Raw genomic sequence first — 19,173 nt, 5'->3', positions numbered from 1 at the left:
TCAGTTTCTCTAGAACCATCTTCAGATTTGAAATGACAATGGTACTAATTTACTATTTCATAAATGCAAACCTATTTCGTACTATCCGATCAACATCAAATGTACCAGAACGTACCTGCATTTCGGTAAACTGTCCACACACAGCAACCTTCACATGCTGTGTCACATTAAATTGATTGGCAGAATGCACGTCATTTATATTAATTATAAAGCTCTTACCGACAGGTGGCGTATGGTACATTTGTTACATTACATATGCACATACTGTATTAAGTAGATTTTTCTAATTTGCTTTTATCTCTTAAAATACATAGATCTGTAGGTGTCAAGATTAAAATCTGTACTTGTCAAAATTAAAATACACAATGAAATTCTTGTTTCTTTGAAACAACTGCAATTTACAATAAAATTATCGGCAAGAGTTTTATAATTAATATAAATGACGTGCATTCTGCCAACCAATTTAATGTGACGCAGCATGTGAAGGTGGTTGTATGTGGGCGGGTTACTTCTGTAACCGAAATTGCAGGTACGTTCTGGTTCATTTGATGTTGATGGGATAGAACGAAATAGATTTGCATTTGTGAAATAGTAAATTAGTATCATTGTCATTTCAGATCTGAAGACTGTTCTAGAGGAACCGAAACCGGTCATGTGAATAAACATTTTTGCAACCAAGATGGATTATAAGCAACACTGTATCTGTAATCTCATCTATATGAAACTCCAGCCAGTTTCTTAATATGTGCAAACTTTACAGCAGACTACCTACCAAAGAAAAGACTGCAATATGATGAATGACTTGTCTGAGGACTGCTTTTAGCGAGCTAGCCATAAACCCTTTGACAAAACAGCCATGGGAAATTACCGTCCGCCATAATTTCTTCCGACAGCATCGGCTGAATTTTATAACCTTCGGGAGCTAGGGAAAATCCAGACATTATCTGTATTTCGCATCCCCTTTACAACAGTTTTTCCAGTGAGCAGAAGATATCAGTACACCAACATAGAGACATGCAAAATTAAACCGCACTCCACTGGGTGTAACAGGTGAAAGTGCAGATATTGCTTTTGGTGACTGAGGATAGTGTACTGAATAACATTACATCAGTATTTACGTCAGTTACAAGCCCATAATTATAGCTATTACAAGTCGTATGTTTTTTAGTTGGTTAGTACCTTCCGGTACTTGTGGCAACAGCAAGCCATTAATGCTTATTTTCCCCTGGGCAGAAGGTCACTTATTGAAGGGTGGACACATGGATGCAAAACAGTTAGCCTATGCTGACAGATGTTGTACAGTTACTGATGAAGTTACAACTATACAGTAAACATCCGGTAGTAAACTGTGTGACGCGTTTGTAAAAAAGACTGATGCAGAGAAAAAACAAAAAAGATCTGCCATGATATCCGCTACACTCTGCATACCTTTATCAGTGTACTATTCTCTGAAATGATAGTAGAGCTAGCTCACGTTCATCGTGCGAGAACATACATGGTGCCTAAGAAACTGACCTGTCCCCACCACGAACCACAAATCTCGCCAAGGTGGGGTGGCTTCGAGTCTGAACGATACAGGAAGCCGAACTGAAGGTATCTGACTAACCCGTGGTTCCTGATGAGGGGCACCAGCCATTTCAGCAGTTGGAAGGGCAACAGTCTTGATGACTGGCTATCTGACCAACTGGCCAACACCGTCTTGCCGAGCTAGAAATACAAACGACTCAATGCAACGACAAACTACAGCCGTGATTGCTTTTTTCCCCTGACGGCACGCAGCTCTACTGTATGGTTTAATGACGATGGCACCTTCTTGGGAAAAATATTCTGCAAGTAAGATAGTCCCCCATTCAAATCTTCAGGCAGGAACTGCTCAGGAAGATGTCGTCACCAGGAGAAAGAAAACTGGCATTCTACGGGGTGGAGCATGGAATGTTAGAACCCTTAACTGGGCAGCTAGGTCGAAAATTTAAAAAGAGAGATGGATAGATTGAAGACAGATATACTGGGAATTAGTGAATTTCAGTGGCAGGAGGAACAGGATTCCTGGTCACAAGAACAGATATACACATAAATACGAAGTCAAATAGGGATAAAGTAGGAGTAGGTTTAATAACGAACAAGAAAATAGGAATGCTACTATGAACAGCGTACTGAACGCATTATCGTAGCCGAGGTAGGCACGAAGACATCACCCACCACAATACTACAAGTTTATAAGATAACTAGTTCTGAAGATGATCCAGAGATTGAAATGATGTATGATGAGATAAAATTATTCAGGTTGTAAAGGGAGACGAACATTCAATTGCGATGGATGACTGGAACTCGATTGTAGGAAACGGAAGAGAAAGAAGAAAAGTAGGAGAACGTGGATTGGAGCAAAGGAATGAAAGAGGAAGACGCCTTTCAGAAATTTGCACAGAGCATAAGTTCATCATCGCTATCACTTGGTTTAAGAATCATGAAACAAGATTGAATATCCGGAAGGGATCTCGGGATACTGGAACTTTTCACATAGATTATACACTACTGGCCATTAAAATTTCTACACCACGAAGATGACGTGCCACAGACCCGAAATTTAAGCGACAGGAAGAAGATGCTGTGATATGCAAATGATCAGCTTTTCAGAGCATTCACACAAGGTTGGCGCCGGTGGCGACACCTACAACGTTCTGAAATGAGGAACGTTTCCAACCGATTTCTCATACACAAACAGCAGTTGACCAGCGTTGCCCGGTGAAACGTTGTGACGCCTCGAGTAAGGAGGAGAAATACGTACCATCACGTTTCCGACTTCGATAAAGGTCGGATTGTAGCCTATCGCGATTGCGGTTTATCGTATCACGACATTGCGGCTCGCATTAATCGATATCCAGTGACTGTTAGCAGAATATGGAATCGGTGGGTTCAGAAGGTAATACGGAACGTCGTGCTGGATCCCAGCAGCCCCGTATCACTAGCAGACGAGATGACAGGCATCTTATCCGCATGACTGTAACGGATCGTGCAGCCACGTCTCGATCCCTGAGTCAACAGATGGGGACTTTGCAAGATAACAACCATCTGCACGAACAGTTCGACGACGTTTGCAGCAGTATGGACTATCAGCTCGGAGACCGTGGCTGCGGTTACCCTTTACACTGGATCACAGACAGGAGCGCCTGCGATGGTGTACTCAGCGACGAACCTGGGTGCACGATTGCAGCATCATGATGGTCGCATCCGTGTTTGGCGACATCGCGCACATTGGAAGTGTGTATTCGTCAGCGCCATACTGGCGTATCACCCGGCGTGATGGTATGGGGTGCCATTGGTTACACGTCTCGGTCTCCTCTTGTTCGCATTGACGGCACTTTGAACAGTGGACGTTACATTTCAGATGTGTTACGACCCGTGGCTCTACCCTTCATTCGATCCCTGCGAAACCCTATATTTCAGCAGGATAATGCACGACCGCATGTTGCAGGTCCTGTACGGGTCTTTCTGGATACAGAAAATGTTTGACTGCTGCCCTGGCCAACACATTCTCCAGATCTCTCACCGATTGAAAACGTCTGGTCAATGGTGGCTGAGCAACTGGCTCGTCACAATAAGCCAGTCACTGCTCTTGATGAACTGTGGTATCGTGTTGAAGCTGCATGGGCAGCTGTACCTGTACACGCCATCTAAGCTCTGTTTGACTCAATTCCCAGGCGCATCAAGGCCATTATTACGGCCAAAGGTGGTTGTTCTGGGTACTGTCTTCTCAGGATCTACGCACCCAAACTGCGTGAAAATGTTATCACGTGTCAGTTCCAGTATAATATATTTGTACAGTGAATACCCGTTTATCATCTGCATTTCTTCTTGGTGTAGCAATTTTAATGGCCAGTAGTGTATAATGAAACGACAGATATTTCAAAACCAGATTTGTAACCTGGAAGACATTTCCAGGGATAGATGTACACTCTGGCCATAATTTATTGGCTATATACAAATTACAACCGCAAATAATAACTTGACAAATTGTAAAAAGGTGGGAGTTTAATTATTTGGGTCCTGGACAAATTGAAAGAAACAGAGGTTTCTAAGAGTTTCGAGAGAACATTAAGTACCGTTACCCCGGAACAGAGGAAAGGAATATAACAAAGACGGAGATGTGGCTTTGAGTCATGAAATACAGATGGAAGCAGAGGATCACACTGATAAAAGGACAGGACTAGTTGAAATCCTTGGATAACCCAGGAGATATTTAACTGAAGAAAGGAGAAAATACAAAAATGCGAAAAATGATGCAGACAAGAAGAATTGTAGAAGTCTACAAAAATGAGTAACAGAAAATGCTAAACGGTTAAGCAAGAATGGCTACAGGACGAACTCAAGGCTAGAGATGCTTGCATGACTTAGAGGAAAGGCATATGCCGTGCACAGGGAAAATGAAGAGACCTTTGGAGAAAAGAGAGCCTGATATGTGAATATGAAGAGCTCAGATGACAACCCAGTACTAAGTACAGAACGGAAAGCTCAAAGATGGAAAGAATATATAGAGGATCTGCACAAGGAAAACAAACTTAAGAGCATTATTATAGAATGAGAAGTGGAAGTACGTGACAATATATGATACTGTGAGAATAATTTGACATAGCGATGAAAGTTGTTGGAAACAAGACCCCTGGAGTAGACGACATTCCCTCGGAATTACGGTAATTCTTGCGAGGGTCACTCGTGATAAATCATTCCACCTAGCGTGCAAGATAAATGAGACAGTTCAAATACTGTCAGACTTCAGGAAGGATATAATAATTTCAAGGACGGTAGGTGCCGACTTACCTTCGAAGATAGGTTCAAGAAAGGCAAACCTACGTTTATGGCATTTGTTGATTTACAGAAAGCTTAACAATGTGGACCGAATTGGACTACCATCTTCGAAATTCTGAAGGGAGCAAGGATAAAATGCAGGGATCGAAAGGTCATTTATAACTTGTACAGAAACCAGATTGCAGTTACAAGAATCGAAAGACATGAAACGGAACCCATAGTTGAGAAGAGAGGGAGACAGGGGTGTGGCCATCCCCGATGTTATTCAGTCTGCACACTGAGCAAGTGGTAAAGGAAGCTAAGGTAAAACTTGGAAAGAAAATTAAAGCTGATGGAGAAAAAACTAAAATTTGAAGTTGATCGATGAGAGTCTAGTTTTCTCAGACCGCAAAACTTGGAAGAACAATTGAATGGAAAAGATAGTCTCTTGAAAAGAGGTTGTAAGAGGAACATCAACAACGTAAATGTACCCGAATTCAATTAGGCAATGTACAGAGAATCAGTCTAGGAAACGAGGCATGAACAGTAATACATTAGTTTTGCTATTTGGGCAGCAAAATGGCCGAAGGAGAGAGGATATAAAACTGAAATAGGCAATAGCTAATAAGCATTTCTGGAAAAACATGAATTTTTAACGTCCAATATACACGGTTGTTCAATACGTAATGCAACACATTTTTGTCGGCCCATTGCGGTGGAAAAAAATGTGGAATTTGTTGAGGGACATTGTGGAATATTCTCGCTTTGGTCCCTACACTTTCATCAAGTCCCGATAGGTGGCGTCGTTATATGTAGCCTTCAAAATGGTGTCTATAAATGAGGTGCGTTCGAAGCATAGAGCTGTCACTGAGTTTCTTTTGGCAGAAAACCAGAGCATCGCAGGTATTCATAGGCGCTTTCAGAATGTTTAAGGAGACCTTGCAGTGGACAAAAGCACGGTGGGTCGTTGGGCGAGACGTCTGTCATCGTCGCAACAAGGTTGAGCAAACCTGTCCGATATCCCGCATACGGCTGGCCGCACACAGCTGACTCCTGCAATGTTGGAACGTGCGGACACTCTCGTTCGAGGTGCAAACGAACCTGTCCTTCTCCATGACAACGCAAGGCCTCGTACAAGTCTGCGCACGCGAGAGGTGTTCACAAAACTTCATTCGACTGTACTTCATCACCCCACAGCCTGGATCTCGCACCTGCAAGCATGTATAAGGACTATCATCAACTGTAGAATGGAATGGCGACAATGAAAATCTGTGTCGGACCGATTTTCAGATTTTCACTGTCGCCATTCCATTCTACAGCTGATGGTAGTCCTTATTCGCAATTGTGAATTAATTGGATATGTTCCAAGTATATCGCGCAATGAAGGATGCACTCTGCGGAAAGCAGTACGTGGATGATGATGAGATTACTGATGCAGCAAGACGATGGCTCCGACGTCGAGCAGTAGAATGGTACCTTGCGGGCATACAGGCTCTCCCAGTAAAGTGGCGTAAGACCGTCGCACTGAACGGAGATTATGTTAAAAAATAGGGTTTTGTAGTCAAAACAGTAGGGAGTAATATGGTGTATTGGAATCCTCGTTTCCGGAAATAATGTATTGCATTACTTATTGAAAGGGCCCTCGGACATTTAAATGTTGGTAAGTCCTTTCTGAAAGTATCGGTATAGGGTGTATCCTTGTATGAAAGTGAAACGTGGACGATAAGCAGTTCAGACGAAAAGGGAATAGAACCTTTTGAAATATAGTGCCACAGATGAATGCTGATGATTATATGAGTAGAACATGTAATTAATGACGAAATACTGAATCAAAGTGGGGAAAAAGCCTGACAAAAAAAGTGCTCAGCTGATAGGACACATTCTAAAGTGTCACGGAGTCGTTAGTTTGCTAGTGGAGGGAACTGTCGGGTTAAAAATTGTAGATTGAGACCAAGAAATGGATACAGTAAGCAGATACAGAAGGATTTAGGTTGCAGTAGTTGTTCGGAGACGATGAGGCCTGCATAGGGTACACTAGCGTAGAGAGCTGCATCGAACCAGTCTTTGGATTAAAGACCGCAACAACAGTATCAAACCAGTCTTTGCACTAAAGACCGCAACAACAGTAACAAGGAAACTGGTTTTTGGTGTATTTGACGAACTGTTGAGGTGGAATAGAACCGCCATTCAGGCCACAGCCGGGCCAATCGGATCCGACCGATAGTCTTGTCATCCTCAGCTAACGGTGTCATCGATGTACGGTATGGAGGGGCGTGGGGTCAGCACACCGCTCTCCCAGCCGTTGTCGAATAATCAGATCTGGTGCCGCCCGCTACTTCAAAAAATGGCTCTGAGCACTATGGGACTTAACTTCTGAGGTCATCAGTCCCCTAGAACTTAGAACTACTTCAGCCTAACTAACCTAAGGACATCACACACATCCATGCCCGGGGCAGGATTCGAACCTGCGACCGTCGTGGTCCAGGTTGTAGCGCCTAGAACCGCTCGGCCACTCTGGCCGGCCCGTCCGCTACTGTTCGGCCAAACTGCTCCTCAATTGGCATCACGAAGTCGAGTGCATCTCTTGTCAACAAGACACTGTGCACGCAGGTGGTGGCTCCATAATAGTGTGGGCTGTGTTTACATGCAATGGACTGGCTCCTCTGGTCCAACTGAACCAATACTTGACTAGAAATGGCTACGTTCGCCTACTGGGAGGTCATTTGCAGTGATTCATGGACTTCATATACCGAAACAACGATAGAATTTTTATGGATGACAATGAATCATGTCACCGGGACAATTATCCGCGACTCATCTGAAGAACGTTCTGGACAATTCGAGTGATTGATTTGGCTACACTGACCGCCCGACATGAATCTCATTGAACATTTATGGGACATAATCGTGGACAAAATCCTGCACCGGCAGCACTGCGCCGGCCGCGGTGGCCGAGCGGTTCTAGGAGCTTCAGTCCGGAACCGCGCGACTGCTACAGTCGCAGGTTCGAATCCTGCCTCGGGCATGGATGTGTATGGTGTCCTTAGGTTGGTTAGGTTTAATTAGTTCTAGGTTCTAGGGGACTGATGACCTCAGATGTTTAGTCCCATAGTGCTCAGAGGCATTTGAACCATTTGGCAACACTGTCGCAGTTATGGAGGGCTACAGAGGCAGCATGGCTCAATACGAGTGTTCCTGCACGGGACTTCCAGCGACTTGTTGAGTCCATGTCGCATCGAGTTGCTGTCCTATGCCGGACATTTGGAGGTCTGGCACGATAACAGGAGTCATCCCACCACTTCAGTCACCTCAGTGTAGAATAATTAATTTACACTTGACTTTCACAGAATCCCCGTACCACTACTTAATTGGTGCCCAACATGGGGATGCTAAAGTAATCACGGCAATATTGTGGTATTACAAGCGCTAATATCTCGCAAATCTGACTTTTTTGCATTAGTATCCAGTTTCATTTGAAAGACGAAATTTTTAAACAACAGGCAGAAAACATATGCAGGTTTTAACGCGACACATTACATATTGTAACAACACCATCCATGGTACACTTAGTATTTCCAGAAATTTACATATTTCTACTTTATTATATGCTAGTCAAATGTTTTCGTACCCACAGTTTTACACAGTACTGTTTTCCCATATTATAGTCTGATAAATAACTAAGTAGTTTAGTGTTCTGTTTTTTGGGAGCAGTCTTACTTTGGCCGTACAAGATCGAATCCGACTGTAGAGCTGAAGATCACATTCGATCACGTCTTAAATTACTATAAAAAGATTACATTATCACTTCTGATTGAGTGTACATGAATTGCAGTGGAGAAAACACTTCCACGGTGCAAAAGAAACAAGACTACACTCAAATTATTCAGTACAGGATGGCACTCACAAACAGTGTGCCACCAGAATAAAGTTTGCATGTAATCAGCTCACTGCACACAAGGATAATTGCGATTCTAATGATTGTTAGTGTATGAAGCTGTGCCAAATATGTATTGATACACAATTAAATCGGCTTCTACGTACTGTTCACGCCATTTGGGAACGCTCTATAGCCGACTGCTTTGGAGATTTTAAATTGTGCTTGTATTTCAGATTTCCAACCACATTGCAAGCGCGAGTGGTGGAACTCGACGGTAAACTAGACGTTCCTGTTCGATTAAATTATTCTTTTAGTAACTAGCGGATGCAGTCCAACTGGCTCGTTGGCCGCCCAACGTGCAAAATTCTCATAGTTCATAATATGTGCTAATGACACCCACTAAACGAATTTGAGCAAAGAAAAATGCAGAACTTTCACATCATCGCAAATTAGTGCCTTGATAGCAAAAATAATCTATTACTTTTTAGTTAGTAAAAATACAGAGACTTACGTAAGCCCATCGGAAATGTAGAATCCTCATGAAATGCTTCTACACGTAGCAAGTTCACTGTACTCATTGAGGTGAGACATTTATTATAGAAATGTGGTTCATTTGTCGAAACACCATCAGACTTCGTTACTTCACGAACTGCTAATTATTTGAAACATATATACTATGTTCAGTGTCCGGTTTCACGCAGAGAAAACCATGAATGCCTCACTATACGAACTATTCCATTTTCAATCTTCAAATATCGAAACTAAATGGCGTTTAATGTGTTATAATTACTACACAGTCACAAAAATTACACATTATTTCCCTCGACGTTAGACCGTGTCACCTAACCAACCCATGCCTCAAATTCATCCATTCATTTTACACCACGAAAAGAACCCCTACTATAGAGACTAGCCAAACGAAACAGTTCCAAAGCATTCAAGAAAACATAATTTCGTGCATATGGTTCACACATTTTATTTTACGCGACTTCGATTCGAGTTACAATACCATTTTCTGGTGTTACTATTTCAAGATGTTATGCAGGTCTCCTGGTGTACTCAAGAATATTGGAATATTTATTTTAACTACTTGGGGTATTATGACACAGAATTTCAGAATTTGGAACTACCAAAGAAAAGAGCTAACTCTAAAAATATGATCATGTGAGACAAGAATGCTTCATATTCTAGTAGATAACGGATTAAACGTATACCCTTTCGCAACACCTTAATGGCAATGGGTACTACTTACTGTATGACAGAGAGTCAAGGTTGTTCCGGTAATTTTCACACTATTTAAGAAATTTTTTATTTAAATTATATAACTGAACAGCACAGGGTGTTTGGGAGGGAGGAGGTAGTGGGGTAATCAACCATCTTTTGCTTTAACTATTCTGGCACTATTCAGAAAATCCCCCAGGTCGTTCAGAAGCAGTTCTGAATTGCCTTTCTGATGTCTCTTTTTTTCTTTTAAATTTATAATATTTCAAGCCTTTAAAACTATCTGTCCTCTGTCCGGCGTACTCCAACATCTAAGGAATATTGCTGGTTTGTTTCTAAGCAGTTCTATCATATGTGCAGTCTATGTATCCATGATATTCCTCCAGTCTGTGTGCATACAGATCTCTCTCTTTTCCATATGTAATATGTGCCATTTTTTTGCCCACCCGGTTAGCCGTGGGGTCTAACGCACGGCTTTCCGGATTTGGAAGGAGCGCCTGGTCCCCGGCACGAATCCGCCCGGCGGGCTTGGGTCGAGGTCCGGTGAGCCGGCCAGTCTGTGGATGGTTTTTAGGCAGTTTTCCATTTGCCTAGGCGATTGCGGGCTGGTTCCCCTTGTTCCGCCTCGTTTACACTATGTCGTCGATTGCTGCGCACTCAAGTTCTCCACGCACGCGTCCACCCCCATTACTCTACCACGCAAACATAGGGGTTACACTCGTCTAGTGTGAGACGTTCCCTGGGGGGGGGGGGGGGGCGGGGAGGGGGGGGGGGGAGGGGGGGAGTCCACCGGGGTTCGAATCGCACAATAACCCTGAAAGAGTGGTTCGGTGTGGGGCGGCGGAGGCGTGAAGTGGACTGCTGTCGTAGTCGTGGGGTTTTAGACCACTGCGGCTGTGGAGGGGACGGAGTCTCTCCCTCGCTTCTAGGCTCCCGGTTAACATACAATACATTATCATTTTCATTCATCGGTGATAGTATTTCTCTATAATTAGATTCTTGCTCATTGTCTCCTTAGTGTAGTAGACCACTGAATATTTTCTGCTTTCAGGATGTTGCTACTTTCGTTTTCAATTTGTCAACAATAGCCAACATATGTCTTTTCTAGACTAGAGTTAACTGTTGTGCGTATTACTGCCTTGTCTTTCTTCAGATTACGCTGTCAATTAAATTGGGCTGGTACGCACTTTTTGAATCTATTGTTTTAATAACAATAATTCCTGATCAAAATCAATGTAGAAACAGGGACAGATAGCAAAAGGTGGAAATCGTGGATAAAAATGAATGTTCTCTTGTGTAACAATTACAATGTTTCGCCAAGAACCCACAACAAAGCCAGTTAAAATAGTTCTAAAATATTTCTTGTGTATCTTGTGAACATCATTACGATTTTTTAAGTGGCATTCCGTTAAGACATGGTTGCTAGCAAAGCTACTAACGTTTCGAATGCAGCTCCCGTGTACACTGACTCAAAACTGCGATCAACTATACTCCGGTCATCATGAGAATAAACCTGAAGTAAACATTACGCCACGTATTCTTCCGCGTTTGCTTGAATCTCATTGCATTTCGTTTCACATGGAGCGGAAGCCAAGCTGTGTCCACTACAGTCAAGTACGATCACAAGGATGCGATAGGGACAACTGCTTTACCGTCGCATTAAACTTGGACAGCACTGGCTAGCCCGCTGGTCCAACTAACCTGCAATGATGTGAGCAGTTGCAGTTCAGACGTGAAAAGAGACGACCTAAAAAACAACGTAGCTTCGAATACCATTGATTTTTTAAAGAGAATAAAATAATATTAGGCACAACTACAGCACCACCCCACGCTTCCTGAGTGATCAGACGAAATGCATAAAATGCTCTCGTTCTCACCTAACACAGTATTATAGTTACAAACAAGAGTGATGAAAATTCCTAATTTAAACACAGGTCAATTTTTCTGAACGAGCTATGTGTGATGCAAAGCATACTGCAGAGATTTCACCGTACTGTTGAATATTGAAACCACGGAAGGTATTAATTAGAGTCAGTCGTCTGGTAATCTCTTAGCTCCTCCCTTACCCAAATCCGAAAAATACATTTCAGTTCTGGCACTCTCATCTGCTACGTTGATAACAAGTCGATCAAGAACACAATCCATGAAGCCACCCACGCACCGCATTTTCTTCTTTTACGATGTGCCGTTCTGAATCGCGCTAGCGTTCGGCACTGACATGTGAAAAAGCTGCGTGCGTCAGTTCCTGTAGGTCCGGCAGCTTAATAGATCTGTTATTTCTAGGGCCAAATACCTTGGCTTGGCTCCAGATTAGTTCTGTTGGGTTCGTATTATAATGGTGCAGTGGCAAATGTAAAAATGCAGCATTTGTATGGTGTGCTAGATACTGTGAAAATGATTTTCATGTTTCTACAACACTTATGACTCTGGTTCGGGTGAGACTACATCTAAGGTATAAAACAATGGACTCAGTCCAAATAGAGAGAATTTGGTTTTTCATTTCTGCCCCAAAAAATTCAACTTATGTTTTCTTAATTTAAGCAACCTTTATCTTTCATAAAACATAGATAATTAAGGATTTATATTTGAAATGAAAACAGGAATTTTGCGTGCAATATGTAATTAGAAACAAGAACACGTGCATTATCCGTAAAAGACGATATGTAGGTATTTCAGATTGAACGAAAAGAAGACTAAGGCGAGACTGGAAACAAAGATTCATGAATTGCACTACGTTATCAATCGACTACGCTACCGATTCTATTCTACATCCAAGAGGTGTATTTCTGTCTCAACTGTATCAAATACAGTCCCTCAGGGTACTTCAATGCCGATTTTTTCTGTAAATTTACGAACCTATTTCTCGGGAGTTTTTAACTGTGTTCCACATGTTTCGCTACGGAACAGGAATCAGCCTCAGCCAGTTTCATAATGTGTATTATCAGCGCGACAATCAGAGCACAAGGGTACAGAGACTGTGATTACATCATGTTTTAAAATAAAAACTAGCTAAAGCGTGATTATGAAAAACGTTGATGGCTGTTAATACATTAGAATATTTTAAAAGTTCGATATAACGTAACTTAGTAACAATATACATAATACATACGTAAGACCTACTTGCAAGAGCGTTAACAACATAATTCTAACCATTCAAAGCGTTTATGCTTGTTTACATCACGTTTATTCTTATGATGAACAGAATATAGGCAGCACATAAAGCTATCTTCTGTTTATTTCGTTATTTTAATGGTTTCTCCACATACAATACAGTTAATTATCATAGCCGTATTTGTTACGTCATTATCATGGGATTTTGTACAAGTAATAATTTTAATATGTATTACTGGCTAAATTTTAAAATAGCAACAAAGCTTTATTCGTTGCCAAGCAGCATTTTCGCTGTGTCACCAATTCCGACAGTCATACACGGAAAATTTCAAAACCTTGAACACAATCCGAATTAAGTTCGGCGTCGTCCCTGATGACGTAAAAGCTTCTATTCCGTTTCTACATTGGGGTTGCGCACCTGAAGAAAAACCATGGCTGCAGCTTGTGCTTGACTAAAATAACTTCGAGTAGTCTCATTTATTTTTTCTAATTAGTCTACGACAATGTTTAAAATTATCAAACTTGTATTAATTTTTTCTAATTAGTCTAAGACAATGTTTAAAATTATCAAACATGTATACGTCATGATGTGTAAAGGTAAATTGATAAAAATCACTGTGGCAAAAAATACTCTGTTCAGGCAGGAGAAATTTTTATTTTCTATTCTGCACCACGCAGTACTCTGAACACAACAGCAACGTTTGGAACTGTTTTTCTTCCAATATTTTTTTTACATATGCACTGCAAGTGACAGCCAATAAGCCATTATTGACGAAGACCTTACGGAAATGCTTCTCCTCTTAAAGAGGGCGGTGCAATACGACAATTTTCTGTCGGAAGGCTTCTTGGCTATTCGTGCGGTAATTAAATTCCAATAACGCAAAAGTAACAAAAAAAATTGGAAATGCAGTAACTTGAAAAGTTACTGCAACTGGCCTTTCCCTACAGACGCATAAAAAGCCGTAAGGCTTTTATTTCCTGTTGATGTGGCGCTGTAGAAGTTTCGGGAATGCCATCCGTTGCTACAAGAAAAAAATTTCCTGCTTGTTATAAACGGTTTTTAGGGGGCTTATGAAGTGACGAAACTCCGTTTTCTCTTCATGAAAGTGTATATTTCCAAGCAAAATGCGTGGCGTAAATTTCAATAGTTTAGAATTAAAGGTTAAACCTGATTTTGTAACTTTTGGATCAACCGGTGCATCAATAAGAACTAGCGATTTATGGAAAAAATGACATGTCTTGGAGATAAAGCGATTGACTTACGTTCTTTTATTTGTGTTTTTCGACACAACCAAACAAGTGTTCTAGAAATTCTTTACCAGTTTGGACCAGTCAGTGGTCATCTTCCGACTTGCAAAAGATAAAAGGAGCATACACAGAATGACTATATAATCCATAAAATCCGACCCGCCGCGGAGATCGAGTTTTGTAAGCGCACTGCAATCTTCTTTTCGTCTATATTCACTGAAGGAGTAGCTATTTCGGCAAATTTTATAGTTACTTTCATTAGAGTAGCTTTAATGTCTGCCGAATGTCTTCCTTCAGCGAATATATTCACTGCATGCATTAGAAGAATTATAAAATATATCGAAGTAGATATTCCTTCCGCGATTACAAATACCAACTTCGCCTAGAAAAACATCGACCTCCGTCGACAGATTTTCTTCACTTTTGTTGACTACATAACGGAAACCGCTTGCAGCATGTGCCTTTAGGTACGATTTTATTCTTTCATTTTATCATTACTTAGATAATGACGTGGCAGATTTTATGGATACTACAGTGACGTTTTTGTATTCTCTTTTTATTGTTGACTGTCTGAAGATGCAGCGGCTGGTCGAAACCAGCAAAGAATTTGTAGGATGCTCATGTAGTTATGTCGAAGAAACATAAAAATAAAAGTCAGAGATTTATATTACATTCACTTTTAACACATTATGCATTATACTCGGATATTAGTCGAAGAAACAAAGAAAGAAGCAGGCTAAGACAGCTTCAAGGCAAACTTACCAAGAGTTGATGGAGACCCTGTTGTTGCTGTTGCTAGAAGAGGGGAGAAACAGAAAGAAAAACAACGCTATAGTGACGATAGTTGAAGCAGCGCGTGCCGCAATAGTTTTTTTGGCTTGTACTGTAACATGAAAGCACACAAAGTTCTGAGGTGTGTGTGTGTGTGTGTGTGTGTGTGTGTGTGTGTGTGTGTGTGTGTGTGTGTGTGTGTGTGTGTGGCCGCCTGTGCGTGGCAGAGAGCGTGTACTTGCGCGCGTTGCCATGTGTGACACACCAGCAGCTTAGCGGGGTTGCGACACGTGCAATTACTGAGGACAGGACACGTGAGGGGGACGTGTGTGAATTGCCGCATCGCGCCGAGTTCAGCACTCGACGACAGCAAGGGCCTAAACTATGGTCCACTGCGGCGGCCTGTACGACTAGATGTCTGAGCGGATGCAGGTATTATCCCTTGATACATTCGAGAATAGTCGCAGTAACATCGACTTTGAGCATAAAAACTTGCGCCGAAGCGGATATCCGACGTCGTAGCTGCGGATATCCAATATAATAATTACTTTGTAGTTAAAGGACCCGGTCAATATTACGCTTTTAGTCAATTTTCTGCATTAGAAGCGATCGATAATAACGATTATTTCTTAACCAATTTTATAGATATTATATGGAATTGGTTGAGGTCGGCGATTATACTATAAATTTATGAAATAATTTTCACTGCTCCAATCACTTTTTACTAATATTTATTAGCACGCCACGTTTCAGCAGCAAGATGTCATTATTAGGTGCATTACAATTACACGTACAGTAATCTGAAGTGTGATAGGATTATTTGCTGCGTGTGCCAGTGTGGGTATGTTCCGAAATTTAACCATTTTTGCCGGAAATCTGTTGGCACGTAACCATCTGAATGTGAACGTGCTTATTACCGTTTCTGCGTACAGAAAAATAAAGTTTCATCAAAATTAAATTTCGGTACATAGCTCGACTGGTATACCCATCAAATAATTCTCATCGCACTTCAGATAAATGTACATGTACATGTCGCACATAACTTGGCCTGTCCCTGATCGGTGAATTTCCGACTAATTTCATGCCGCTCCGAAACGTTTCCGCTCTTCCACAACCTTCAGCTGTATAGTAGTATTATATGCCGTAGCCATTGTCAATATAGTAGCGTTGATTCGTGTACCCAACAGTTGTTAATATTATTTACAAAAATCAGCGAAAGGCTGCATTTGGGTCTTCTAGCGACTCGATTACTCATACGTTAAACTTATGCTTATCTTTGTGTGACTGATGCGACGCATTAACCCATTATACGTTCTTTTCTTTTATAAGCTGGCTGCCCTGGCAAAAGGAGTCGGGGCCTACCCCAATACTGTAACTATAACGCACCTAGTGATGACAGCATACTGTCAATACGTGTCCTGCTAATAAATATTAGCAAAAAGTGACTTAAGCAGTAGAAATTATTTCATAAATACTGATATTTATTGTTTAAGTCGCTGTTGCTTCACTTTCGGGACAGAAAGCCGTTATTTTGGCTTGAATGCGCAGCATCCTGGCGAATGTAGATGCGTTGCTGACCTTTGCGAGGGCTACAGATGGCGATTTTTCTTATTTTTCCCACAGTTACAGCTATATCACGACTCCGTCATACCAACAGCTGCTTACATCTGAGTCGTCCCTGTTTCGTTTGCATTAACTCCGTGCAGCTATTAATGCTTCTCTTAAAAACACTAACTAGTAAACAATGCAGTGGTTACTACTTTGAGAAGAGCAGCATGTTAACATGGTTTAGCATTAAGGAGAATAAAGTGCGTTTGATAAACGAACTAATACATGCCAGTATGAAAGTAGTGGCAACAACTTTTAATACATCATTTGATCTCGCAACGTTGTGGGAAAGTCCACAGAAAATTCTACAAAATTCCTTTCAGCGATTGTGAGAGAAAGTTGCAACTTTAAGGACAGACTGTGTTGCAATAAAATGTGTTTATGATTGGCCTCTACCTACTTAGTCTATTGAATACGAAGTGACTTGCGGACGGGGTGCAGATAGCATTTTTCTTATCCCGCAGACCTCTACATATGGCCACCGCAGCGCGACTGAAACAAGCGAAAACAAAACAGAAACATGTATGTGACAATGAATTTCGAGAATCTGACTCTTCCTCGTGGCGCAGAAATATGCACTACTACCTTAATGAGAACATACGCTGAGATGACGAAAGTCATGGGATGGCGGTATGAACATAAACAGATGGCGGTTGTATAGCGTACACAAGGCATAAGATTTAGTTGTCATTTCTACTCAGGTGATTCATGTGAAAAGATTTCCGACATGAGTAGGGCTGCACGACGGAAATTAACAGACTTAGAACGCGAAATGGAAGTTGGAGCTACAGGTATGGGACATTCTATTTCGAAAATCTTTAGGGATTTCAATACTCCAAGATCCACAGTGTCATGAGTGTGCCGAGAATAACAAATTTCAGGCAGTACCTCTCTCCAAGGACAAGGCAGTGGCCGACGGCCTTCATTTAACGACCGAGAAAAGTGGCGTTTGCGTAGATCTGAAGAAAATAAATACCGACAGCGGTAATTTTATTACCGAAGTAAATGATTATAGCTCCTTCATAAGTTGCAATGAGAAGTATTTTTTTAATTTCTTGATGATTAGTTTCGGACGCTTGTGTCCATTTCAAACCATCCGTACCGTAAGTGTGACAATCCAGGAGATTTACAAAAACTGCTCCTGGAGTGATGTTCAAAGCGGTATAGTAAATAGACCACGTCGGACGGACATTAGAGAACTATTTCTCACCTGCAGCAAGCTGCAAGTTCGTATTTATTAATTATTTTATTTTTCCATCAGTTTCGGTGCCTCACTGGCATTATTTTCAGGGCTCTATACACGTAGCTAGATAAGTCATCTAAACGTCCACGCTGTAATAGAGGTCACTAATTTCCAATGGCTTCCGTAGATGTTCCCAAACAACGATGGTATTTTTGTGGATGACAGTGTGCCTTGTCACCAGGGCACAACTGTTCGCGGTTCGTTTGAAGAAAATTCTGGATAATTCGAGCCAACCGAATCCCAAACATTTATGGAATATAATCGCGTGGTCAGTTCGTGCACAAAATCCTGCACCGGCAACACTTTCGAAATTATGGACGGCTATAGAGGCAGCAAGGCTCAATATTTCTACAGGGGTTTCCAACGACTTGTTGAGTCCACGCCACGTCCAGTTGCTGCACTACGCCGGGCAAAAGAAGATTAGACAGAGATACTAGGAGGTATTTCATGAGTTTTGCCACCTCAGTGTACATTATCTGATCATATGCATTCAGATATCTATTAATATGGGATGTTCCACCCTTCGCCTTTATGATGTTTTGAACTCTGCTGGGGACACTTTTAATGAGACATCTGAATGTCTGAGGAGGAAAGGTAGCCCATTTTTCAAGAGCCGAAACCAGAGCGACGTCGATGGTCTAACTCAACCCAAAGTTGTCCCGTTGGGTTCGTGTCGAGCTCTGGGCAGGCCAGTCCATCTCAGGAATGTTTATCTCCACAAACCACTGATTCATAAATACTACTTTATGACATGGTGTATTTTCATGCTGAAACAATCAATCACCGTCTCCGAAATCTTCCTCTACTGTACATACTACACTATGCAGTAAAATGTGTTCACTTCTATTTGTATTTAGCGTTTCCTTATGCGCAATAAGGAGACCACACCATGACCACGAAAAACACGCACAAACCGTAGCACACACTCTTCCGTACTTTTGCATGTACTTAATTAACATAAAAAACAAAGTATACTAAACTGTTGGTACTGCTTGTTTCTAACACTCTGTTCTTTATTCGGTCTGCTATTTGCCAATGGACATCGCAGCTCTTATTCCAAGCTCATACGGTTCCTCGCCTTTGCTCTTTTTATTGCTACCACATTCCAAGCTCCTTCGATTCCTCGCCTTTGATTTCATCGTAACCATACTCAAAAGTATACTTTAACTTCTGCAAGCAAGTCGTGGCAAATGCAATCTTTGTTCTTGAAGTTTTTTCCCTGGACTAATGGAAACTCTTGCGGAATCTTTTCAGTAAATTTTCTCAGTTCTACTTATCAAAATCTATTTATAAAAAGTGTTGCCTTCGCGAA

General features: G+C 41.5%; 1 protein-coding gene across 1 annotated transcript in view; it reads right to left on the bottom strand.

The window, feature by feature from the left end:
• Window positions 1–19,173, bottom strand: part of LOC124804704 (protein groucho) — a 721,164-nt gene that overhangs the window by 93,675 nt on the left and 608,316 nt on the right. The window contains exon 7 of the mRNA XM_047264963.1: window positions 15,002–15,034. Coding sequence (XP_047120919.1) covers window positions 15,002–15,034 — 33 coding nt within the window. The remainder of the gene's footprint in view (window positions 1–15,001; window positions 15,035–19,173) is intronic.

The sequence above is a fragment of the Schistocerca piceifrons genome, chromosome 7, assembly GCF_021461385.2.
Source record: "Schistocerca piceifrons isolate TAMUIC-IGC-003096 chromosome 7, iqSchPice1.1, whole genome shotgun sequence".
Lineage (NCBI taxonomy): Eukaryota > Metazoa > Arthropoda > Insecta > Orthoptera > Acrididae > Schistocerca > Schistocerca piceifrons.
Note: the sequence above shows the minus strand (reverse complement) of the source record. Positions and strands in the feature narration are given on the sequence as shown.